The sequence below is a fragment of the Falco biarmicus genome, chromosome 12, assembly GCF_023638135.1.
Source record: "Falco biarmicus isolate bFalBia1 chromosome 12, bFalBia1.pri, whole genome shotgun sequence".
In the NCBI taxonomy this organism is placed as follows: Eukaryota; Metazoa; Chordata; class Aves; order Falconiformes; family Falconidae; genus Falco; species Falco biarmicus.
The window spans coordinates 8,277,242-8,304,530 of record NC_079299.1 but is presented as its reverse complement, the minus strand read 5'-3'; the positions used below and the strand labels follow the sequence as shown (position 1 = coordinate 8,304,530).

The 27,289-nt window shown below is 38.3% G+C and overlaps 1 protein-coding gene across 7 annotated transcripts in view; it reads right to left on the bottom strand.

The window, feature by feature from the left end:
- Positions 1-25,184, bottom strand: part of EPRS1 (glutamyl-prolyl-tRNA synthetase 1) — a 39,286-nt gene extending 14,102 nt beyond the window's left edge. The window contains exons 1-20 of one of the 7 annotated variants that reach the window (XM_056357203.1): positions 25,031-25,184; positions 22,422-22,506; positions 18,011-18,110; positions 16,073-16,229; positions 14,764-14,903; positions 14,019-14,113; positions 12,594-12,720; positions 11,850-12,042; positions 11,357-11,528; positions 10,127-10,360; positions 8,643-8,727; positions 8,246-8,305; positions 7,929-7,949; positions 5,756-5,866; positions 4,002-4,138; positions 3,078-3,285; positions 2,530-2,642; positions 1,804-1,921; positions 1,311-1,682; positions 240-470 (exon numbers count right to left, since the gene is read on the bottom strand). In XM_056357203.1, coding sequence (XP_056213178.1) covers positions 240-470; positions 1,311-1,682; positions 1,804-1,921; positions 2,530-2,642; positions 3,078-3,285; positions 4,002-4,138; positions 5,756-5,866; positions 7,929-7,949; positions 8,246-8,305; positions 8,643-8,727; positions 10,127-10,360; positions 11,357-11,528; positions 11,850-12,042; positions 12,594-12,720; positions 14,019-14,113; positions 14,764-14,903; positions 16,073-16,229; positions 18,011-18,110; positions 22,422-22,506; positions 25,031-25,076 — 2,805 coding nt within the window. In that variant the 5' untranslated portion in view covers positions 25,077-25,184. The remainder of the gene's footprint in view (positions 1-239; positions 471-1,310; positions 1,683-1,803; positions 1,922-2,529; positions 2,643-3,077; positions 3,286-4,001; positions 4,139-5,755; positions 5,867-7,928; positions 7,950-8,245; positions 8,306-8,642; positions 8,728-10,126; positions 10,361-11,356; positions 11,529-11,849; positions 12,043-12,593; positions 12,721-14,018; positions 14,114-14,763; positions 14,904-16,072; positions 16,230-18,010; positions 18,111-22,421; positions 22,507-25,030) is intronic. The other 6 variants (XM_056357204.1, XM_056357206.1, XM_056357205.1 and 3 more) reach the window with 6 other exon arrangements.
- Between the last annotated feature and the right edge of the window lie 2,105 nt (positions 25,185-27,289).

Genomic DNA, 27,289 nt, shown 5'->3' with positions numbered 1-27,289 from the left:
CTTCACTTATCTTATATCACTACAAAAAGGACTAGTTTGTTTATTTTCCGGGCTCTCCATACACTATTACGGAACTCATTAAGTCAGTCATACCAGCTGAAGAGAATTTGGGAAAGCGCTTTAGGAAATTTGAAAGTACTTGCTTATATTTTGTTCCCCAAGCTTCACAAAACCTGTAATGAGGTTTTAGTCTAAACTGAAAACATTGTTCCACTCAGAAGTATTCACTATTAATACACCTTTGAAGCTTTCTCCGATTTAAGTTTGCGGACCGCTTCGCCTTGTTCAGCTACTCTGTTGTACAGAGATTTGCTGTCTACTGGACATGGGGATGGAAGAGTAGAAACAGGAGAAGACTGAGGAGGGACAGAGACCACAGGTGGGCTTCCAGGTTTGTACTCCTGGCCTGTCTGTTGTTTATATTCTGCCTTTAGGGATAAAAGGACTTCCACAGCAGCACCTATCTCATCCTGAAAAAGAAAGAAAGGGGAAGAAAGAGGGAGGAACAAAGATATAGATATGTAAGACTGAAGTGCATCTTAAATACTTTCATGAAAAGACCTGCAGTTTATGTGCACCTATTTCACTTTCTTAACTATTTAATAGAGTTGTTCAGAGAAGTTTTCTCTATTAGTTTCCTACTTTTAACAAAGTAATTCCTGTTAAGGGATATACAACCCTAATAACCCTATAAATTAGTTCAGACCTTCCCATTTATTTAGATTTTACAGTGCCACCAAGACACTACTATGAACAGTATTTAACCACCAAGCAAAGAGTGTTATTTCACATCTTTTCTTGTTCTGCATTAGAAAGGATGGAAAGAACACAGGTACTAGTAGCTATGTTTTCTATTTGGACCTTTAGTTTCTTTTTTCCTTTCTGGTTTCTGGGGTTTGTTTTGTTTTTAAGGTCTAAATAGCAACAAGTCAATCCTATGAAGTCACATAATTTGACCATCTTGAGTTAAATAAATAAAAAAAATACATAAATACTGCAGGACATTTTAACCCCAAGGACCATATGTGAATACTTAATCAGCTTATGCTGTGGGGTGAATTCTGTCCACATTTCAGAACAGCAATCTAAGAAATATAGGAATTTACTTGCATCTTTATGAATATTGACACAAATTTTGGCAAACACATCTAGCTAAAAGAGAAGTATCGGAAAACACAAGTCTTGACAGGACAGAGCCCAGTCCAAATGATAATCACTAGAGAAACACGGATCCATAAGCACCCATTCATCTACAGAAAGAGAGGACAAAGGGCTATGCAAACCCAAACAAAAAAATATTAATCAGCCACCTTAGGTGCTTTCTCAGCTTTCAGTTTTCGGACCACTTCTCCTTGCTCTGCTACTTTATCATACAGAGCTTTACTGTTCAGAGTACCAGAGGTCTCAAGCTTTGAAGACTGTTCAGTTACAGATACTGGAGGATTTCCAGGCTTATACTCCTGGCCCGTCTTCTCTTTATATTCTGCTTTCAAGGCCAGCAATTGTTTCACAGCTTTATCAATATCTTCCTTTGGTGCCTTCTTAGCTTTCAAGTCACGAACTGTATCACCCTGTGCAGACACCCTGTTGTACATAACCAGGTGACCTTCAGATGAAGTACAGGTTGGAGTAGAGGTATCACCAACAAGTGGAGTAGATTTTCCTTTTACAGCTGAACCAGCCTTAACAATGAGAAGGAAAAAAAAAAAAAAAAAAAGAGCCAAGTATTCAGCATAATAATCTTGTACAGTAACAGATGTACAGTAATACATTTTATGTCACTTTTCTAAAACACAAGTTTACCTCTTTCTTTGCACTTTCAGCTTTGGTCTTCTCTTTTGACCCAGATGTTGGCATTTCCTTAGTGTGTCCATCAGGGATGTAAATCAAAATGCATGGGGCATCTTTACAGCTGTAAGGACTATAAAATGGTTTATAGAAAATACAACGATAAAGGAAACATAAGATGCATACGAAATGTTTTTTGAAACAAATCTTTCTACAAGGTGCTCTCACACAACTGCAAGTTTACGTTTGTACACAACTGTAGTTACCCAGATTTACACAATTGTGGATCTGCATAGAATCCTGTTATGCACAAGTTTTCTTTATGTTACAATATTATGCCAAAATGCAGCGTAATTTAGATGTTTGGTAGCTTGCTAAAGAACTGTTACAATTAAATAGTATGTGCACACCAATTGGGGAAATGTCTGTTTTATTTTGTAACATGGTTTCTTAATTTATATACTTAGAATCACAAGGAAAGCATGATCTCTTCACTGAGTGGGTTAGCTGGGGTGCACAGAAGTGCCATGTACTTACTTGGCTTAGACAGTCTGAAGAGGTAGGAACGTACAAACTAAAAGCCATGCCAGTCCACAGAAATATTCCACAGAAAGATCACGGTAAAGGGCAAAATATTTGCAGGCAACGTTACTCTTGCCAACACATGTATGAAAACATCAGAACATAGCAAGCTAAAGCAAACTCTGTGAAGTCTGCTCAGGCCATTCTTAGGTAGCTTACCTCACTGGCTCATAGGGCTGATCACAAATAAAGAATCCTCTTCTCTGAAGTTGTATGATGTCCCCTTTTTTTAACTCTCTAAGGCAAGGATCACCCAACATCAGTTCTTCTTGCTGCAAGTATTAAAAGAAAGCAATCCAAATCTAACAGAGCAAAGAAATAGTAAGAAATACAGTAGAGCTGTAGAAAGATACTGGTGATTTTTTGATTTTGGAAGTGTTGAAATGTTAGTTAATTCCAGGGGCAGCAGAACAAGTACTAGCAAGAAGATGCCATATCGTAAGAATGTATCAAAACCAAAACTCAGATTATTGGTCCTAGATGTGTAAAAAACAGGTAATGTCTGAGAAAAAAACCATGAGTCAAATTTTAATTTTAAAATTATGAGAGGTTAAAAGGAAACATGGAAACGAGATACAACAGCACAGGATTTACTTGTCTGAGAAATTAAATCTTTAGATCAAAAAGAGTAACTGGAAATAGTGATGGCAAAACACCCCTCTAAACATTAACCTTTATGGAATAGAGGAGACAAAAAGATAACTTACCTTACTATTTTGGTTGATGTATTGCTTGAAATCTTCATCTTTACCTAGAACTGGCTTAGTGATCAGATGCTCATAATTAACACAGACAGTTGGGATGAGTGGTGCACGTGGAGTTTCTGCTAACCAAGTGATCTTAGTCGTTTTTTTGAAGTCCTTATTCTCCAAGTTCAACTTGCCATTGATAGACACAATTTTTCCACTTGAATTTCTACAGGAAAACAGAAATAAGAGTAAAGCCTAAATGATTAGTTCTCATTTGGAACTACAGACCATCAATAGATTCACTGAAAAACAAATGTTTAGAGTTCAGTCTTGAAGGTTGAGAGATGTTGGAAATGAAAGACTGTATGTATTCACTCCTGTTGAAGTTCTTTAATTTTGGTATCTTAAATATCAAGAGACAGTAAAAATCATGGGGGAAAATTCTCTACATATTTATGTTCTCTGTCCCAGCTCACCCCATTCCACCACTGATTCAACCCATCTATTTCAAAGACATTATGAATGGTCTCCCCTTCCCCACCTCAACAGTTCTGCAACAGAAACTGTGATAGGATCAGGTTTTTAGAATGCAAAACCAGTATGCATTACAGGGTGAAACTGGTTAAAATTCCAGGTGGGTTTTTTTTTGTCTGAAAAAGCTGTTTCACAGTGGAAATAAGACCGTAGAAACATGGAGAATGCTGGATGAGAGGGCCATGCACTACAAGGACTGACTGGTAATTTCAGACCTGAAAATATAGTAAAATACATTCTATGCTAAAATGCAGTTTTGTGGCATATTTCAAAGTGGATATCTATATAAAGAATCACAGAATGGACCTATATGGACAAGCATTAATATTTTACTGTTACAACCTACATCTTAAATCAACGAAAAGCTGAAAAGCAAAAATTAATTTCAGCTCCTAGTAAACGGGTTACCTGTCCAATTTGGTGATGATAATATTGCCCCAGTTTATGAATGTAACCACCTCTCCTTCTGTTAGGGTCTCTGCATCTGCGCCCTCGATCAGGACTCTGGAGCCATACCACACAGGTTTCAACCCAACATCGGCGTTCTGTGAATAATGATTTTAATTTCAAAGGAGAGACTGTTATTATATGAAGCTGACTAAAGTTAATGTAGAGGCAAAACACTGCTTTATGATAGAAGACAGATGAAGATAGAAGACAGACAATAACAGTAATGCAAAGCTGCAGTATTCTTCCACAACTCTCTCAGGTTTCCTGTTCACAAGTGTTGCACGCGTTCCTCTGACAGTACGCTAAAGAAAATTCTTCTATCAAATACTAGCTCCAACACAACCCATAGCATATCCCATCTCCTTAAGGTCCATACATCTTAAAGATCTTACAGGTAAAAACTATGTAAGTTTTTCTCAAGTTTCCATTCTGCTATGCAAATTCCCTTCAAAAATAACTTTGTAACTCTCATTCTTTCTTTTTATATAGTTAATATGGAAACAAATGTGAAGCTTCTGTCAGCTGCATAGATTTTTAAAGACAGAAACTGGAAATATGTCACTTATAACACTAAAAACACTCAGCTTTAAAACATCTGAGCAATGGAGATACAACTTTTTTTTTTTTTTTTTTAAAGTCAGACAGCTGGGAGTTCAGACTTTTTCAACTGATCAGGAGTTTGAAATTGGTTTCCTCTGGTCAGTATTTATTTCATTATATACTAGAGGCAGCATTTTTAATATCAGTGTTTCAGTATATTGGCTTGCATCTCCCCAAACTTCAGACTTTTTGACTCTTAAAATAAGAGTCACAATTCTCACTTGCTCTAAACTCTCTAAAACTGTTTCCTTGTTTATCTGCCACAGAGGAGAGGGCAAAATAGATGCCCACCTCTCAGTTACAAGAAACGGCTACAGGAACACTCAGAGTGACAAAATAATAACAAAGAAATTAAGCAAAACCTCAGCAATATTCACTTGTTCCTCAGTATAAGTGTGATATCTAAGGGATGCTTTCAGTGAAGCTTAAGTACAATTTGAGATGCCACACTCAAAGGAAAGCATCCTTCCTAGCAGTAGTGCCAAAAGAGAATTTTATCAGTAATGCACTCCCCTTTCTCGGGGATATTATTCCGTTTACTGGATACTAGCAGTATTAAATTAGGAAGTTCAAACTTTTGATAACTATCTGCTATCCAAATTTAAAAGTGACATTAAAAAATCCAGACTGGTGCAATTAACAGGTTAGTATGTCACTTCACATTAAGTCTAATGTTATTAACTATTTTAAAAAGTCTCTTGCATTCTTCACTCTCATGGATAAACAGTATCTACTGTGTTATACCCATAAAGCTTGAATAAAATTTTATATTTAAACTACTCTGTGCAAATTAGTATTAAGCAATAATAAAAACAGTCTGAGCACAACTCCACACTCCTCTGAAAACTCCCACAGAGGCCTTTCAATGCACTGTCTATATGCACTCTATATATTATTTACAAAAGCAGTTTCCTACATCCTCCTGCAGAACAAACATGTTCAGTAGTTGCCCAGTTTTTGACAATTCTGTGAAAAAAAAATACACCTTGGTTTTATCTCATGCTGTCTGAGCAAGTTAAAAGCAGGACTCTCCATGCTGACTGCTCCAAGCCAAGATACTTCCAACCTTACTGATCTGCAATACAAGAATATCAAGAGAGTAAAGCAAGAACCTTTGGATGCTTAGCCACTTCTCTCATCTCCTCTTGAGCTTCAGGAATATTTACTGGGACCACTGCATCTTTCAGTAAAGCAGTGTACCGAGGTGCTACTGGGTCTATAACCTACAGAAAACAAATGAGGTGGATCATGAATATATGACATTGACAGAGAAATAAGATGTTGTATAAAACAACCACCACCAAAATGGAATATTAACTGGTATTCTTTATGTTACTGCATTTTTTTATGTTTGCTTTAATGTTACTCTAATCCAAAGCTATAGAAGACAAAAGGGAGAAAACAGTGGTAATACTTCACAATTTCCCATCTTTACTGAAATATTTTGAGTAAAAACTATGGACTGGGCACTACTGATACCAGAAGTAACCAAAATTACAAGCTAATGCCTCATAGGAAAGACAGCAAAATGTACTTTGACATAGTTATACTATGCACATAGGCTAGCTATTACATCTGGACCACTTTCTCTCTAGGTAGCTGTATTTAAAGCAATAATTTATCAGTGCAGTTTGTTCTTTTTCCAGAAGCACAAGACCTGATCCCATACTAATTTTCCAGGTCAGTACTCCAGCAGCATCAGGGACAGGCCTGGCTACAGAGGAAGCACCAATTAAATCTGGCATTTTAATACAGACGCATTAGATACTATAATAAGGCAACATCATAACACTGACTTCATCAGGATTTCTACGACATGAGTTTGGCAAGAAAAAGCTATCACTAAAATGTCTTCCTTTATTTTTATTGCCCACTTTCAAACTCAGCTGACCTAATTTTTCACAGCATTTTCATACCTGAAACACTGGTTTGTCAAACTGTTCAGAAGCACTTAAAAACATAATTCAAGTAAGCCAGTTGTCTAGGTCGAAAAGGAATACCAGAGATCTACCAGTTTAACTGGAAACTAACAAAGGAAAACACCTGCTTTTATTAATATAAAGTTACTTTTTTTCTCTCCTTAGTTTATTCCTGCTCAAGTGAAAAACTACACAGCAATTTTAGAAATTTAGCATCTAATTACATGGCATTAGCAAGTAAGGTGATACGATGATATACTTGTAAGAAGTTACATTTTTAAGTTTGTAGTCACTGAAATCAGACTCCTAAGTGTTAGATACACTTTAAAAAAAGGACTTGTGTATCTATCTCAAAATATAGGTGTATTGTGTGATTTAATATCATAATTTTGATAACTAAATGACTGAATTTTACAATGTTATTACCAGGCTCTTTATTTCACTCATTAGAACTCACAATCCTTACTCAGACAACAGGTGCTAAAAAGTCAGTAACGTAATTACAGGATAACATATAAAGTAAGAGCTCTCACACTGATGAAGTCTTTGAGCTCGGAACTACCTGCACGCAACCATTTGGTTTTGTTCATATTGCAAATTGGAAACTATCTGCACAGATACATGTAAACAAAATTGGCTAAGAAATATGGTGCTGTCCAAGGAGTTGAGTCAGAGGTCTAAGAAACTCAGTTTAAAAGCCAATTCAAAAAACGAGCCCACTGTGGATTTTTCCCCAAAATCCAGTTCTTAGTCATAAATATATTTATGCAGCAACAGAAAGAACCAATTCATAAACCTTTGTGTATGTAGCAGACCAAATGCAAAATAAATGAAGAAATACAAGACACATGCCAGACAAGCAAAAACTACTTAAATGAACAGATCCAGGTACTGTCTAAGCAAATTCAAGCAGGAATCCCAATGCAAAATAACAGGTGTTTCCACAATCACACAAAATATGCAATCAGCATTATAACAATTCGCCTTATTATAGTGTCCAAGCATCCACTGCCAAAAAGCGACTAACCATGTCAAGATGCAATATTCCTTATTTGACATTCAGTCAGAAACATCAGCAGTGCTGGCTTTATCTACACAGGCAGTATACGCAGCGCATTGGTCCTTTTGCCACAGAACGGAAAAGCGGCCAACATAAGTCAAATTTAAGATTTCTGTTTATGTTAACAAATAAGCCAAACCAGAAATGGGCAGCCTTTTAAAACTAGGAATAATGCATTTTCAGTGGGTTTGTAGAGCTCCTGTTATATAAGCAAATGTGACTGTGCTATGAAGCTGCAAAATGATCGCTTATGTATGCTTACAGCACTGTAAGCTATATGCTAAGGTAAAAAGCATTAAGTAATACCTTCTTACAGATAGCTCGCAGCTTGAAAGCAGAAAAATGAAATGCAGTTTTCATATCAGATTTACAGCAAATACCGTTATCTTTCCCGTACTACTAAGTAAGGCAAGTAAGTGCTGGTATAGGAGAATCAATAGCATTAGTGCTAGTTCAGGTTAGACGGCGGGGGGGGGACATTCCATTTTCCTGAAAGTGTGCCAAATGATGCAACATACTGCTACTGCTACTTGTTGTGATAAGCACTCCAATGAATGCTGGATTCTTTACATATCCCAGAAAGAGAATACCAGGAGTAGCAACAAATTCAAGTAAGCACATACCTTTTTGTTAAAAGACCAAATTTTATCCCACTCCATATTTACAACAGATCGAGAGGAGCCCTGGAAAAAAACCCCAGAAACTCACATTAATATAAACATTCCAGCTCTTTGACTTACCTAAACCAAAGTCCTTCAAAGACTACAAGCCCTCTATGGTTTGCATTCATCAAAACAGTTTAGAAAGGCATTTTGAGCTTGCAAAATAAACACTTCTTAAAGTAAGAAACCCCATTTTGCCCAGACCTGTTCACAGGTGTTCGTATTGTTGAGGTGGTACACATGAAAGCAGCATATCTTCAAAAGAAGAAACATCCCAATGACAAGTACTTTAACTGAAACTTCACAAAAACTTATCCTTTTTCAAGTGAGATTCAAAGAATCAGAACAGAACACCCACCTGAGCAGCAATAAACTGTTTTAGCCCTTCAACTGTCATGCCTCTTCTTAGGACACCACGCACAGTGGGAAATCGTGGGTCATCCCTAGTAGAAAAAGATGTTTCATCAGTGTCACATACTAAGTTCTACCTGTGGGTTACACTGATCAAAAGCTTTACTAATACTGCCACACATGAAAGGCACAGCTTCAGTGTGTTTTGCTTGCATGAAATAAGAGCTAGATGAGAAGATCTAACTGAAAAGACTGAGCTCTTATCCATACAAAAATGTATGAGCAGGTTTTCTTCTAGCTCACCCCAGAGAGGGACCTCTTGGTGAAGTAGCTCTTTTCCTGTACCTATTGAATCTTAAGTCTCTCAAAAACTGGCAAGGCAAAGTTATGTCCCTATCACGTTACTTCCTTTTCATGGCACCTGAATAATGGAACCTGAAACAACATGGCTTGATTCTTTCTTGCCCAAGAAAAAACAGAAAGATTTGAGTGACAATAACGTTATCTCTCAGTGACATAAGTGATAGAATTCTATTTTATTCTCTTATACAAGAAATAAAAAGGCCTAATCTGAAATGCAAAATAAGCAGTGGTGGGAACACAAATCAAACCTTGCTGAGGACCTTGCTAAGAATTTTGGCTCTAGCAGAGTGGCTCCGTGCATAAGCTAGGAATCCAGGCTTTCAACACAATAAAAAAATAAAATCAGAAAAAAAAACCCAAACCCCACACTTGGCACACCTTAGTAAGACAACCAGGCAAGCTAGGAACTTGTGTAAAATGATGCTCTCATAGGCTGAGCACAGAATAACCTAAAACCAGCCCAGGAAAAACACTATAAGCAGTTGTCTGACAGCATTATCCATGGATTTCTTCAGACTCCTGTACTATGAAGAGATGACTTCAGATGGCATGTTCCCACAGCTAGCCCATCACGGGAATGAACAAAGGAGCCTCTCTAGACTCCAAACTACTTGCATAAGTGTAAAACCACAGCCTACCCTTTCCCAGAAAATACTTAGGCTACTATACCACCAAGTAGTCTCTGCAGAAATTCAGTTAAACATGAAAAAAAGAAAGAAGGCAGGGGGAAGGCAGGGAGGCAGGAAGCAGGGCAGGTTTGACTAGATGGATAGGTCCAGAAGTTCTTCAATTCAGGCCCCGTTCTGGCATTGCTCAGGAATGTATCCAATGACTCAGACTGGAAAATGTGTAAGTAGCATCTACAGGCAAAAGCCAGAGTTCAAAAATAAGCTACCGCGTGTTTATTACAGGATATGAATGACTTACTGTAGAGTAGTAAATAGACTGAGACAGTAGTGGCACAGCCAGTGGCAGAAGCCACTGTAATTAAGCAGTGTTCTTAAATACTGCTTAAATATTCATTCATGCTGCGTTGATGTCAAAGCATTGTCCAAAACAGAGAATGCATGCATGCATCAGTCATGAGTATCTTAAGGAACAATGCTGAACTACAACCATGTAACATACCATCCATCCACAAGCCCTTCATTGACAAACCACGTAAGCTTTCTCTTAGAGAGCACGGTGTTGTTGAGGTTTAGGCGGCTATACTCCCATATATATGGTTTCCTTATGCCCAGTGCCTCAATGATCCAGTAGAATTGTTCATCTCTGTCATGGTATTCAGTTGTTCTCAATGCATGTGTGACACCTTCGATACTATCAACAATGGGGCAGGCAAAATCATATGTGGGATAAACCCTGTGAATAAAGACCTTCAATTAGCAGGGCAGAAGCACAAAACACTTTCTTCACATGTAAACATTTAAACTAAGGATAGTTTATATTTATATATTATAAATATTCATAATCTGTGATCCTGAAAACTTTCAGATCAAGACTAAAATAGCACATACACAAGAAATTGTCCATAAAAAGATCCAGAGGGCAGTAACTTTTTAAAACAAGAAAACCTTCAAGAAATTAATTCATTGTAACCCTAATATTCAAGACAAAAAAAAAAAAATAAATCCTACACTGCTATTGTTCTTTTCAAACACATAAAATGCTGACTTATAGGGGTTTCTTCCTTAAATATCAAAAAGAATAATTAGTTAACTGAATAATGAGCAAAGCCTTCATGTTTAAAAACAACCCCCTACCCACAGCAATAGCTCTACTATTATACACACATTAAATCAAATCAGTGTTTCCAAAAAGGGAGCTGTATAGCTGGAAACAGAGGTTTCAAATAAGCACTGAACCATAGCCTTGAACAATTGGGTAGGCTTACTTCAATGCACACCACAGTGATTCTTCATTCTGCACAAAGACAGAAGCTGTTGTGAAAACCAAAGCAGCCACTCAGGTAAATAGATCAAGGATGTTTTGCAGCAATGTAAAATTGTAGCAACACAGAATTGCCATGGTTCTATTTAAGCTCCAAGAAATAAAGCAAACAGCTCTGCTGTCCAAGATAGGGCCATTAAGTCTTAATTCATGTTTCGACTGAAAGATCTTCACTGACACGACATATTTATGGACAAAACTGAAACAATATTCACTGCTGACCATAATGGCCAACTCAGAGGTTTTAAGCCTCATGAGCAGAAGTTTCAGAAAGTCAAGAGACTCATTACATATTCTGACCGAAAAGATGCTAGCAGGTTCCAAGTATTAGAAGAAGTTTACTAAGGAATGGTAAATGCCCTGAAAAGAGCAAAAATCACAGGCCACACAAGGAGGAAGCGGACATACTTGTAGGTACTTCCAGTACGTGGGTGAGGCTGGTTTTTACAACGATAAAGAGTTGGATCCCTCATACATCCATTGTTACTATTCATATCTATTTTTGCTCGTAGACAACAAGTTTGTCCGTATTCTGTTCCCTTTTTCATTTCTTCCCACATTTGTAGATTCTTATTAACACCTAAGTATAAAAAATATAAATCGTTTTGTAAGGTATTATGAAGTTGATACAGAACCACATTTTATTACTGCAGTAAAAAAATGCAATGTCACCCCCCACTTTATGGGATTCCCACACTGGCATGCATTTTTATGCATTTTATAATTTCAGGTTTTTAAAAGTAGTAATGAATGGTGATGAATTCATACATACACAAGTTTACTACACCTGTCAGTAGAGATATGCAATTAGTCATCTCATCCATCTTTGTCAAGAAAAATGAAGTTTTGATGCCAAATTAAAAAAAATAAGAAAGCAAGATGGAAGCTTAAAATATCTTACAGTTATTTCTGTGTTTAGATTCCATTCTTTGCTCACGCTCTGCTTTCATTTGTTCTGCAGGAGTATCATCCACATATGCCTTCCCTTCTTGGATAAGCTTCTCTGCATATTTCATTATTGTTTCAAAGTGATCTGAGGTATATGTAAATTGATCTGGTTTGATGTGCAGCATCGCAACATCTTCAAGAATAACCTGCAAAGTGTGAAATTGTATACTTTAACATTTGGGAAAGCTAGTTTTCTTAAAATTTTATCCTCTTTGTACCAGATGTGATGGTTGTAATGCTCCATTGTCCAGGAAGGATAAACCGTAAGAATAACATGACATGCATGAAAGAAAAGAGAGGCGGGCACTTATCATTCATTCACAGCCTATAATTACAGGAGATCAGACTTCAAACAAATACAAGAAAGAGGCAGGAAAAGAAAAGGAGATGAAAGCTGAAACAAATCACTTGTTATTGACTAAGCAGTATTTATACAATGAAAACAACAGTGTATTGCAAGAGTTGAGTATCTTTATACTGTAGAATAAACACTGGAGAAAGAGCAGAAATAAGCTAACAGTAAAAAGGCTTTAAGCTTTTTAAGGTAAAGATGACAGAAATCTCTTCCAAGACCAAGACATAAGTATAATACTAATAATATAATAATCTAGTGCACAAAAAGTGTGCAAGAGCAGATCTGCATGTCATTTACCTTTGAATTAGCTAGTGAGTGGATTTCCCTGCTCTCTTATCATACCTTTTCAAAGTCTTCCTTCTCTTTTTCTGGATTTGTGTCATCAAATCTCATAATAAGTTTTCCTTTAAAGTTAACTTGGTAGTGCTGATTTAGCAGGGCAGCTTTGGCATGACCGATATGCAGATATCTAAAAAGGAAATAAAAAATTAATATATACACCAGCACTACTTCAGCCAAATATTTGTGTGTGTGAGGGAGGGAATGAGAAAGAATGGAAAGCAATACCTAAGTCTAACAAAGAAAACAACCCAGGGTATTTCTTGAAATACCCTACATTTATGAAAAGTAGATTATGTTTTTTTCTACCACAAATTTAGTAGTTAACTGTTTAAAAATACCTAAATTTGTAAATTAGAGTGTCATTACGGATATAAAGGCAGGACTCCACTTATCACAAGTTTTACAGACTAACTTAAACCAACTGTTGATGATACTCAGTAGCTATCAGATAACCTGAACCTACCACATTCAGAAGAGTGGAATTTTCTGAAATGGTGGTTGCTGTGTATGTTTAACATAAGCTAAAAAGCTACTGTCAATTTAAACTAAATATAAAAAAAACAAATCCACAAAACAAAAATAACTCTCAATGTAAAACAGTGTCCCTAAAGAACAGTGTTTTAAGTAAAACACCAGAATTAAGACACTAAAAGCTACGAAGTAATGTGAGAACAATATATGCTGTATACATACATGCACATTACATAACTTATGATATCTGAGCAACAGTTTATGCTGCACTAATAGAGTATGGAACACTACTACAGAAGTCACACGATGCTGAACAGCCAGTTTAATGAAGAAATGCAATCATGGAAATTTTACAGCTCATCAGACAATTCTAAAAAGAAACAGAAAATTAAAAGCTGGCTGAAACTCGTATTTAGTAAATTGGCTCATCACATCTCCACTGTGTGGTTTTTAAGGAGTTTGTGGTTTGGGACTACATATCTGTACCCCTGGGCATAAGCCCTTCATCACACATCTGGTGTCAAGCTTCCCAAAGGGAGGCTATCCCATACTCCTTTCCCTTCTCAAATCTAAGCTTCGTTAAGAAGCACTGTGAGTCCTTTCACCCAGCTCACAAAGAATGTATTTACACTTCACAGCTTCTCTCAGCGCACACACCACCATTATCCACGCAAATGCCATCCTTCTGCTTCTCCTTGTCCCACTGCCAAGCAGCACCATGTCAGCTGCTGGCAACCAACCTCCTTATTCCAAGTTCAGGCAACAGTGCAATGAGGTATAGAGGAAAAGTAAATATTCAGCTCTAATGTAGATGTGGACAAAGCTTTAAATACTCATTTGGCTTAAAAGTCTTGTCTGATAAGCTGATTAACATCCTCAACAAGCACACTTTTTTTTTAAAAAAAAAAAAAAAAAGCACAGATAGAACCTTCTCAAATCATTTGTGTTTCTTACCCACTTGCTTCAGGAGGAAACCTTACAATGACCTTTCCCATCTCGGCACCAGGAAGTTCAACAAACTTCCCAACATCTGCTTTCTTTTCTGTTGCCTTGAAAATAAACAAGAGACATACTTACAGAATGCGTTAACTGTATAATCAGATATAAAACTCTAGATAACACCTTTTGCACCAAAATCTCCTTTCAAACCAGAAGACAAAAAGCTGCCATATTGGACCCCAAATACATCTCTTCGCAACTTTCACATTATTCATAGTACATTAAAACAAGATTAATTCTGGAGTTTTAAATTTTTCTGTTACCAAATTTGATCCAGGACTGGAAGTCCCACCAAGTTGTTTCATAGAAGAAAACAGATGCTAGCCAAGTTCTTATATTAGTGTTCTTAAAATGAATGTGATCAACAAGTTCAATCAACTAAAGACTGCAATCTTTGCAGGTCTATCTGGATTTCAAAATCCTCTTTAGAAAGAGCAAACAATATAACTAAAGAGAAGTGCTAATTAAGAGGTGCGGTGCCATTTTTAAATTATTCCATTTAAGCACTGGACTACACCACTCATGCCTTTCTAAACATGACAGTGACAGCTTTATTTTTAAAAAAGAGTTTACAAAAATTGAATTTACTCTACAACTGATTCTCTTTAGCTCTTAAATCTCTAACTTAAAAAAAAAAATCTCTTATAGTGTATTCACACAAATAAAGCTAGTCTCTCCAGAGGATCTGAGTACATCTTACCATTTTAGCCGTTGGTTTACCAGAAGCCCACTTGGCTCCTACTGACTGAAAAGTGTGCTGTGCTTCAAGAAAGCCATACCATCGCTTTGCATGGACAGGAGCTTTGTTTTGCTGTAATTGCTCTTGCCATATGTTATTATCTGTTACAAAACAAATAATTTTTCAAGCTATTAAATTAGAAAAATGGAATGATTACCAACAGCAATTTTTAAGAATAAAAAGATTATGATTTCAAAAAAAAAATCTACTTATGCTCACTTCTGAAAAGACATTTAGTCACGGGGACACAAGTAACTCTAAAGCAAATTAAATAAACTCTTCCCAAACCCAAGACATACTGCATTCTTTCTTGGGTTCATCAAAGCAGAAGGTGGGAGCAACTGGGGAACACACATGTTTATTTGTATCACCCACCTCAAAATTAATAACAACGTTATTCAAGACAGAATTCAAGACATAAATGTAGGATATCTCTCTAGTGTGACTACATTTGACGTTTTCTAAGCTTTATCAGATGTACCAATAATACCCTTTATTTCTAAGGGGCTGTATTTCCACAGTCTAATTTTCCGGGAACACAACCTCACTAGAAAGATTCTGACAGAGAAAGGAAAAAAAAATTATGAAAGAAGTACACTCCCTTCAGATTTCTCTCAAGAGCAGCAACTTTGAAAAAATACCAAAAGATGTTAGCTTTTAATCTTGAACATGCATTTTACTTTCAAGAGGAAGCTGGTTATAATGAATGGTAGATTGACACCTATCAACTTTAGATACACATCTAAGAGAATATAAAACCCAAACCCATAAAAACAGATCATCAAAGTTTCTTTTAACCTCCAAAGGGTATTTCACAGAGTAACGTAAACCTCTTTTAATAATTCAAACAAAACACCAAAGAAATTTCCTCTATTCAGAAAACGTCATGGAAAGGTCTGTGTATATAATTTTACTCTGGATTGCAATATAATTTAAATATTTAATCCAAAATTTTGGGCCACAGCAAATTTTCATATTTAGGCAACACGTAATAAAAAGACACTCTTAGAGTTAACACCAAAGAAATTACAAAATTCCCATCAATGATTACATCTCATAAATTTTCAACTATAACAACCACTTAAAAAAAATTCTAGTGTTTCCTATACTATTGCCATCACTAGCAGTGCACAGGCCAGAGCAGTATGCACAATAGTATACAGTCTGGCACACAGCTAAGATTTGCTACTGGCATCCAGAAAAAGGTAAATTGGAGACTCCTGGCATACACCGATTGCAAGCCAGTGAAAGTGAGAACATGCAATGATACCTTTTAGTACAGCCCAGACACACAAGTCTGCAAGACTCAGAGAGTTTCCGACCAAGTAGGTTCTTAGAGACAGACAGTGGTTGAGCTCTTGGACTGCCGAAAGAAACTGGCTGTCTGTAGACAATTTTGTAGCACTAAACTCCAGCCAGTGGTCAATCTAGTTTTAAGTGACAAAAGATAGTCAAAGTTACAACAGGAGTAAGAAAGTAGCTTGTTAAAAAAAAAAAAAAAAAAACAAAACAGAAGTAATATACAATCCATTTAATAGCTGAACAGAAAATACTAACTGGAACATAAATATATTGGGCAATAAATCACAATATATGCTTAAAGAACATTTAAAATAACATATACTGAAAGATTCACCCAGAACTATACTAAATGATTAAATTTAATTTTTTCCTTCAGGATGTATTCAAACTGCTGAAAATACTGGCTTTACTGAAGCTATTCCCACTGGTAAAAATAATCAGTGGGTTTTATCACACAGAGTATATAATAATCTTCATTATCCTTTAACTATTTAGATACCATATTTGCAACCTATTTGATTTTCCTGGTACTGCTATTGCATAAGTACACCATTTTCCCCTCAGTCCCTATCTTCTCTGCCTCATCTCCTTCTAGATTTTAAGAAATCGAATCCCTCCTCCGTTTCATTTCCCTCCCCTCTCTCCTGCAAAACAGTCTTCTCCTATAAAATGAAATGTATCTTGATCCATAAACAAAGAAAAATCAAGAATCAGGCTCTTGGTTAATAATGTAGCCCTGTCTATAAATTGAATCCTTCAATCCTGGAAAAGGCTAAATGTCTCTGTCCCTATTTCATGTGCAAGTGTTTTAAACCGCATCAGGAATCCTTCCAACATTCAAGCCAACGTGGCAGGCACAGATGTAATTACACCACCACAGAATTCATTTCAGTCATTTGCAGTTATACTTCAAAATATTTCCACCACAAATGCAGCTGTCACTGTAATTCTCAAATTACAACTTTATTTTTGAAAGATGCAGAAGTGAATAAGTAGTATTTTATCAAAAATACCAGTCTAGAAAGCGTGTTTGCAGAGCTCTTGGGTCTTAAGTTAAAAGAAGGGTTTTGGTCAGAAAGTTTAAATAGCAACAAAATAACCTACAACTTCTTAAATACCTTACAAGCATTATACTAAGACACACTTCCCTTGAGACCAGCTATAAGGGCTGAAGAATGATTACTACTAGCCTCAAGTAGTTGAAGAAAAGAGCTAAATCAAGACCTTCAGTCCCTCCCCAGATCTCAGAGGAAACAAATTTCAATTTATCTGTAAGTTTCAGCTACCAACTTAAAATTCAGCATACGATTATTCTGAGCTAAGCTCAAGCTGAATTCCCTCTCATATCATACTCACAGTTCCTAATAACTTTTTGTAACCTGTATAACCAAGGCAGACCAAAGAAGTTCCCTCTTCGGCACAAAAATTCTGATGCCCTCATGGCATCATGAGGGAAGCGTTACAGAATACAGGACCATGCAGGAGGGAAGAGTCCATCTGTGTGGTGATGTCTCAACACATTTCACTGAATAAAACTGGGGTCAGGGGTTTATCCATCATATACAGCAAAAACTAATTCAGTAGTGTTCCTTGGTGTTACACTAAGTGTTACAAGGTAGCAACTGATGGCAACAGAGCTGAGGAAAGTGAAGAGGGAAAACTGCAGACACCACCTTCAACCTGAGTTAGTGAACTGTCAGGTTAGGAGTTGCTCTTGCAGGGGTGGAAAAGGGCAACCCTTTCAAAGCTCAGATTTACAACTCTTCTTTATAAGTAGGAGCAAGCTTAAGAAAATGAAACCTCAGCATCCCATAGCTGGAAACAGTCTAATAATAAAATGCAGAACAATAGACACAAATTAAAAAAAAAAACCAAAAAAAACCCCAGATGCATGACTCCTTCTCACCTCAGTGTGTTCCAACAGATTCAAACCATACAACCCAGCAGAACCAGCAGCTCTTGCCAGATAACGAGCTATTGAATTCACATCTGTAAATGAAACATGCCTAAAAAAAGAAAGAGGCAAGATAAAGATATATTAAATTACTACCTCCAGTTCAATTTCAATTTTAATCATACACATAGTTGAAACAGGTGTAAAACAAATGCAAAATAATTTCTGGGTGAATCAACAGGTATCAGATCACCAGAATAAAATAAAAAAAATAATCTAACAAAAGGATATATTAATCTTTGATTTGCTATCACCAGATGGTACAACAAGCTTCTAAACATGAAACAATTTTGGTCAGACAGAGAAAAATCAAGAAAATAAAACTCTAATTATACTTTCAAAGAATAAAACTCTCCCCACATCTGACAGAATGCAGAAGTGTAACCTGAGCTACATATTTTCCAGAATATAAGCAGCTAAATCAATATTTGTTTTCTTTTCTTTTCATACAAGAAGGCTGCCTTTGAAGGGGATTCCTAGAGAATCTACAGAGGAAACAAGAGGTCTCCACTACGGTTTTAAGGGCTAGCATCAGGGTTAAAAAACATGTTTATTTGTTACTCACTTTACTCAATTCACACTTCATAGAGACTGTCCCCTGTTGAACAAACCTAGCTCTCTGTATTTCTGGTTTTTACCCAGTCTTCTCCAAATAAAAGGCTAATTTAAATTTGTTTTTCCCATTCTGCTGTTGGAAATTCTCAATAGATCCGCAGGCGAAAGGCTCTCCAAAGAACATAGTTCTTTCTGTTTTAATCTCCCTTTCTACCTTCACATACAGTATTTCAAAAAGCTGCGTACTGTCAGAAATCTAACTTCAAACTCATCTAAGATAAATGTATTTTCATTAATATTTACTAAAGAGCGTTGGAAGAAAGATACATCATAACCATCAGTTCTCCAGATAATACTCATCTCCACAGTCCCACATAGGTGTAAATTACAAAATTAGAGCTCCAATTGCTTCTAAGCAAGCATTGACATCAACAAAAAGCATTCCTGTAAGTGTTCTGTTCCACTCAGTTTAATGGACTGAATGCTACACTTGTCCAAACAAGGTTTCATTTCTGTTCTGCCATTGTTCCGTACTTCCCATTACACCTATTGTGTCCTTTATAAAATCAAAAGAATTTTTGATAGCCCTCAAAAAGCCTTGCAAAAAATCAATGGAAGTTCTGGAGAAGATATAGAAGACTTCTTGATATATTAACAATTATAATGAGTCCTATTTTTAATACAAATAGATCAGCCAGTCACATTAACTGCACTAAAACCTAAGGAACTTTGTTCATTTGTAGTTTTTTTGCTTCTAGCTTTTCAAGCTTCTAGGATCCAGTATACAGAAGAGTCATAAAATATAACTAAAACCAAAAGCCACAGTGGAGGGCTAAACATACACAAAGTATGTCTTATTATAATTTCACACTTCTATCAGATTTTAATGAAGCTTTTTCAAACTTAGAAGAAAAAACATTTCTAACACACCTGCATCTACAGAAAGTGTATGAAAACTGAAGTTTTGTTTGCAGTAGTTCATACCAAACACATCCCCTTGATTACTCCAGCAAAACTAAATAAATACATGAAATGTAACAATGTTACTCTGACTAAAATCTAACTTGTGCTTAAAAAGTTGTTTATTTTCTTTGGGAAATAAAAGATCTACTTCCACCCAAACACAGTGCTAACTGGCCTCCTTTCTTTGAAGAAGTTAAAAAACATTAAGGCTGCTCCTTGCAGCTAGCGCCAGCTAACTTCAGGAATACGGAAGAATAAACCAGGGACAAGGTAATGTTACAGGAAAAGAGTAAGTTTCTCAAAAGCAATATAAAATGCCACGTAATTAAATACTAGGGCAAATATTCAAGAAGCAAAAGACAAGATGGTAATACTACTCTGAAGTATGCATGTGCTCACAAAAACCAGAAAAGTTGTACTGCAGTTTGTTATCTGATAAGACACAGCTACGCTAAAACACTCCATAAAGCCATCAGCAGTTAGCAGACCGGTTTATTTAGGAGCATGAAGTTTTGAAGCTAAGCCATCAAAAATAACCTCTAAAGTAAAATTAATAATCTCAAATTAGCGTTAATCTTTTCAGCTAACTAGCTGACAGCAAAGTTTCAGCTAGTTAGCTGAAAAGATTATCACCAGATTTTAACTGAACTTCAAAATATAACCCAGAAAAATAATAAATAAAATGTTCTCTCTTGTTTAAGTCAAGTCATTAGAACTAATGGTCTCCTGAAAAAAAAAAGAAAAAAAATCAGCCTGAAATATCCTAAGTGAATTTCAAAGTCATGCCAAAATAAGATGGCTTCAGCAGAAATGATGCCATGAAATCCATTTACCAAAAGCATTAGTTGAGATATGAGTTCGGCTGATGCTTCTCAAGTTACAGATACACTTTTAACAGACTTTAAAATAGAGAATCAATTTTTAAAATTATCGTTCAACTGAGCAAGAGAAGATTAATGCAATATTGAGGTTTGGAATAACTTTTGAAACGTAATCCAATGGCAGGGATGAGAGGACATTAACACACAAAAAATTCCATCTGATGGAACCATGATTCTAGATATTATCCACACATGGCCAAAATGCAGAAGAGCTTTTGCTTTACATTTCTGACAATTTCAATTACAGTTACAATGAGTGTTTTTGTAATGCAGTGGGAAGAAGGCATGGTACTATAAAATCATTTAATAAAATACTATTTCAAAGCCAAGTATGTAAATTTGTATTATTCCAAGATTATCCCTGTGTGTCACAGCACTTTTGGTATATACATACACACAATGCCTGAACTCCGAAAGGAAAACGGAACCAAAATCTGACTTAATGCAACTTAAGGGGAAAACTCTCTCATGCAATTAAAAAACCACCCAATTCACCCTCTTATGTAAGCTGTATCCCACATGTGCATAACACGCACTGAAATTTTTTAATGTTGTACCAATTCAGTCCCAGTACAACGTGCCACATTCCTCTGGCTTCAGTTCAAAATCACAATTCCATGCCATCACTAGCCACAGCAAAAGACAACACGTAACATGTAAAATGAGATTACAGTAAGGAAAGAACTCATATCTGAGTTCAAGTCCAACATTTTAAACAGAAAGCAATATTTGCAACCAGTAAAATAATCCTTATGATTGAAGATTGTGAATCATCCTGTGCTTTGATTTTTTTGTAGAAATATATATATAGTGGCACTCTTTCCCTGAGGTTAGAAGACAGCGGGAAAAGCTCAGTCTGTGTTAATTTACGAGGATCAAGTCAGGATCTCTGCAACACAACATAAAAATACTATGTTGTTTTTATAGCAATTCTATAGACATTCAGGAATACTAATTTATGATGCACTGGTGGCTTTAACAGCATCTTCTACTGAAATAGCTTACAAAATTGGAGTTTGTCAGCAAGTCTGTGAACAACAGATTTTCCCCCTGTTCTTTAAAAAAACAACCAGTATTCAAAAACTACACTTATAATCACTAATTCCAAACTCATCATAGTGTTAAGATGCTTTAAGTTAGGACTGCAATATTTATGGGTCAAAATATGCTCCTTACTGTAGACACTAGACATCAGGAAATTTCCACTGATGTGTCACTGGTACTTAAGATATCAGGATATCTCCTCTTGATATATATCCAGGTATCTTACCTGATATGGAATCTAAGATGACAGTGCAGCTTCCCAAAACCAACAGCATTAGTCCTGCATTTCCGATATCCATACAATCGTACTCAGATCATAAAAACAACCTTCATGCCATAAACTTGGAAATATTTATTCCAATGGCAGAGTGTTTTTAGAAGGACAAACAATAGATTTCTACAAAAAATTCCAATATCCTTCCTACAGGATGCAGAAGGATACACTGGATAGCATGGCACAGTTAATTAGCACTTCTCAAGATAACATCATGCCTTCACTTATATGCAGCAGTAAACCCAAAATAATGCCATATAAACCTTTGGAATTCCTTTCATCACATATGTATAAGTCCAAGGAATCATGTATACCAATCTTGCCTAACATAAAACGGCCCTACTTTTGATAATCCATGGCACCTTCAAAAAGGCAAATATCTAAACACTGAAGTGACTGGTACAGCACAAATGATCAGAGGTATGTGAATGCAAATAAGAATACCAGAGCTCTTTCCTCAAAGATCAAGTTTAGAATATATTGTAAATGTTTTGCCTGTGCGACAAGGAGGCATCAGTAATGCAGCGATGAATAAAACCGTATTCTTCTCTTTCCTCTACCTGAAAAGGTTATTGTCAGTGTTACAAGCATGTGATTTTTAAAACTGCTGACCCAAAGCTAGAAGGAGAGATGCAAAGTCACTTACTCAGACACACGGAGGATGGTTTCTTTGCCTTCTTCCACTGAAATTTCAATATCATTCTTCACATGCTCTACCGTCAGCAGAACTCCTTTAAAAAACAAGAGAAAAAAATACTGAACTTTTTTCCAGGAAAGGTATCTTTCATAGTAGAAACAAAACAGCTATGTTTCTTATCAAATAAGACCAGGTGACTGAACTGGCTCCTTCAAGTAAGATTGCCCAGGGAAGAAATCAATGTTCAGTCTCATATGCAAGAGGCTTCTTATTCTTGGCAAGTCTTACAGCTCCAAATTGATTATGTCCAGCATACAATAACCTGCAGTGAGCTCAGCAAGTGTTGGCAGCAGTACATTTTGCTTCCTAAAGGTATTATAATATTAGTCCTGTCCCCCAATATATGTAGAGAATGCAATCAAATTGCTTTTAATTTTGAACAGTAATGTACTCTATCCCAGCCCTGATACATGCATCAAAGGAGATCAATTACTTTATATACCAGTGCTTTCTGAGCAAGGATGAGACTTTTTTTAACCTGATTTAATGTTTATGGAAAGATTAGCCATTCAAAACTCAAGAAATTCTATCCATGTAGAAGTGCAGGAGGGTTACACAGGCTTTTCAAAGTGGTTCACCAGTGACAATAAAGGATGGCCTCTAGAAGTAAAAGAATGATAGAAGTTTTTAGGCTACATCATCAACTGGAAGACAGCTCTGCCCACATCCAGAGAGGCTTGATGCAAACCTTCTCTGATCTTGATGCTCTATAGCACGACAGCAGCTCAAACAAAGCACTGAGCTAACTTGGCTGTATTTCTGGATTGGCTCTGGTCCAGATTCAGCCTGCTGAGCATAAGTAGAGGAGCTCATGTTCTTTTACTTTGCTCAGAAGCACATATAAAGACAGCAAGCTTTTGAATAGGCAGCTATTACTTAAATTGAACTAGGCAAAGAACTATACTCTAGGTCTCAAAAGGCATTTAACCTGCTAGTCTTCATGAAGTGTACGGCACACTATCTTCCCTAGAGCAATGCACAGACTACCCATGGCAGACGATGTTGTAAGCTATTAATACGCTGGCCTAAATACAAAGCACTGGCACTAGGAATTCCCTAGCTCTCACCCCTGCTCAGCTGCAAACCCTTCTTGTGGCATTAAGCTTTTATCCACAGTAAGTCAAGGTTCTTCTTCCCAACCCTCAGTTATCCATCTGTGAAAGTCAGGATGACATCCCTTATGCAATATGTTTGCAAGACATAGAAGTATTTTAATAACATGCACGGAAGTGCTTTGAAAATTACAAGTATTATGCACACCAAGCTATGTAATTAATACTAATGATATTAAAAGCTACTACACTTTTCCCAGTGCACAACTATGGTGAATAGTACGAGGTTGGAATGAATAGGATGAGTATGCTTGCCTTCTCAATACAAATGTTTACTCAAGTGTTTCATCTGTAATATGTGATATTTCTGACATAATTATGCAATCTCCTGAATTAAATCTCCAGTACCACTCACTAGCTATCAAAATAAAAGAATCCTCCAAAGCCCCTAAACCTATGTTAATCACTGCTCACGTTGCATCATATCTTTTCTAGCAAAGCAGCTCAAACAAGTATCAGAAGAAATGTTATTTAAAACTTATGTATTATTACTCTTTAAATCTGTAATTGTGCAGCTTGTATTCAACTCTGAAACGCACCTGGGAACGTCAGCATGAAAAAGAAATCAGTAAGATGAAGAACGGGAGGAAACTGTATTTTGAATATTGTAACAAAATGGAGAAACGGTATAGAATACGTATAAAAGGCCGTTTCCAGCTGGCAGAAAGTGCAATGAAGGAGGTTCTCAGATTTTTAAAGGTAAGATAACACCGAAGAACAGCGAGTAACTGAAAAAGCAGGATTTTGCAGTGCAACTTCGACCCTGCTCCCCAGGCGAGCCCAGCCTTAGCAGCAGATGAGAAGTGACAGCGAAAGCCAGCCGCGATGAGGCTGAGCTCAGACGCCCGCGATCCGACGCGGGGCTGCCCTGCAAACCGAGCCCCAGCCTGCCAAGTCACCCCAGGGGCTCGGTCTGCCGGCGCCGCGGTTGCTCCAGCGTGAGGCGGCGCTGGGCGCCGACAGCTGTCACCGCTACCCGACAGGCGGCCCGCGGGGACCCGCGGCGGGACCAGCCCTGCCCCGGCCCTGCACACCGCGGCCGGGCCCGACAGGCAGCCGGGCCCCGGGGCCGCCGCCTCCCCGGCGCCTCAGGTGCCAGCGGGACCCCGCGCGGGCAGCCCCGGCGGCCCCCTCAGCGCGGCCTGCTCGCGGGGACCGGCCCCCTCGGCGGCAGGGGGGTCGCCCTGTGGACCCGCCGGCCGCCCCGCCCCGCCCGCGCCAAGGCCGCAGCGGGCACACGGCGCCGGCCGCAGCAGGGCCGGGCGGCGGGACGGACGGACGGACGCGGGCCTCCCCTCACGCCTCGCCCGTCCTCATACACGGGGACACGCGGCGTCGCATGATGCAACACAGCGGCCCCGCCGCAGCCGGCCGGGCGGTGAGGGGGCAGCGCCCCACCGGGCCCCCCCGTGGGAGCAGGGGGAGCGGGGCCCGGCCCGCACTTACCGAGCGGGGGGCTCCCCGCGCTGACGGTGAGGCTCAGCGCCGCCATCCCGCCACCGCTGCCGGCGCCGCGCCGGAACCAAAGGGGAGAGTGGGGCGGGGCGCGCGGCGCCGCCAGCTCGGCAAGGGCCACCCGGGAGGGCCCCGCCCCTGTCCCCGCCCACCACCGCGGGGCGGAGCCGCGGCTCGTCACTTCCGGCGGGAGAAGCCATGAGGGGGCGCGTGAGGCGGGGAGTAGTTTGCTCGCTGCCGCTCTGTGGGGTTCCCGTGGTGGCTGCCGCGGTTGGGGACAGGCGGTGAGGTTGGAGCCGGGCAGGAGGTGACTAGCGGGTTGTGCACAGGGCTCTGCCGGCTGGCGCTAAGTGAAGCCCCGGAGGGGAGCTTGGTGGCTGTGAGGAGGCCGCCCTGCCTCTCGGTGTGGCCGGAGGCTGCTGGGTTTTTTTCTCACAGCTGCACCGGCGATTAGGCAGAGCCCTCCCGAGAGCTCTGCGGGCGTTAACCGTAAAAACTCTCATGAGCTAGGTGTCTGGCGGCAGCTGTAGAGATAGCTTGATCCCTTTTCTGTATATACTGAAACAAACAGCGCAATGTGTACCGACGCTTTTGAGTATAGTGGGTTAACCTATCTGTTTTCGTAGAGTGTTACTTGTTACGCTCCTCACAAATGCACAGATTTTGCAGTGGGTCAAGCAAGCCTTGGAATGAATGACAAAAAATGCTGTGTCAGCAGTTTGTCACAGGAGACAGATTCAAGTTCACATTGTTGCAAGGACGTTGCAGTGTCACTGTGCTTTTTTCCCTAGTCTATTTTATGGATGGTACTGTAGCACCTAATGTGCTAGCAGAGAAATTACCAAATGCTTGATTGGTAGACCAGTGCTTTTTTGTGCAGTGGGCATCGTGGTATAGCTAAAGCATGACTGAACTTTATGTGCTGGCTTTCATCCTTAATTCTTCCTGCTGGATTTTATCTCAACTTACCTTAATATTTTCCTGTTTTAGCAGTTTTACAGTTTCTGTAAGCATGGAAAATGGTTCCATACATAAGTGTCTTTATACATGAGGTAGAAGCTGATGATATATGCTGTGTTTTGCTGCCAGTGAGGTAATACTAAATGAGCAAGCACATAAATTACAGAATTAGAAAGAAGCTTGTGCTGAGGAAATTTTCAAACAGCAGATTTCAGAGGAAAATAAGGATGCAGAGACATAGATGAAGATTACTCTGTACATGGCTTTGTATTTTAATGATTACATGGAAAGACTTATTATGGCAGGCTTTGTGTTAAGTCATTCTATGTTCTATCTTAATGTGCTTTGCAAATTCATGTGAAGACTTTGGTGTGAACACTAAAGCATCTATATCCAAGAATCCTGCAGAAGATAAAGGTGAAAATTACATGTAATTTAGGCAGTGAAATTAGATTAATCTTGTACTTGCTATGTGGTTCAAACTTAAGTCACTATCAATATGTGGAATGAATAAATGTACAATGGGTCAAAACATGAAGAAGGCTGTAATTAAAGCAGGCTGAATCTGTCTTGCGTGCTCTTACTAGTCATGTGCTTGAGGAAGGACAAGAAAGGTAGGCTGTAGATGAAAGGATTAAAAGCATGCATTGTTCCTATATATGCAGCTTTAATCCAGTGTCATGATAGCATTATGGACTGGCTGATGATGATAGAATGAGGTAAGTGACAATCTTGCTGATTTGTCTGCAAATGTTATAATAAGCTGACCTCACTAGGGAAGGAACTTCCTTAGATCCTTTTCCATGTGTGCACTGGGAGAGACTGGGAACAGTTTAGGAGGAGTTGTCTTGTTCGTATCTTTTGGTGTCAAGGTGTTCCTGCTTGCTGGTAATAGAACCAAGTTTAAACCAATGAAGTCACATTGGTGTTACCCTGCTGTGAGGGAAGGACAATTAGAGTTGTTAAATATGTTGTGTGATTCTATGAGAGAGGTAACTTGAACACACTGTTGAAAACTGAATTTTGAAGTTTTCTTCTGTATGGAATACATAGCTTTTTGTATCTTGAAGTTCACTGCTAGCGTAAAGATGGTTTGAGTGGACCAAGAGTGTAGTTATTCACAGGAGTTAAATCTTGTGGGCGGGGAGGAAATGAGAATGGGTGCAGTGTAACTTGCAGACTACTTTGCCATTTATAGTGTCAGGAGAGGTTAAGTTAAAAAAATGCTCAGAGAGCTTAGGTGTTCAGTCTTTATGTAAACAAGCAGCCAAGTTCAGGCATCCTCTGTGA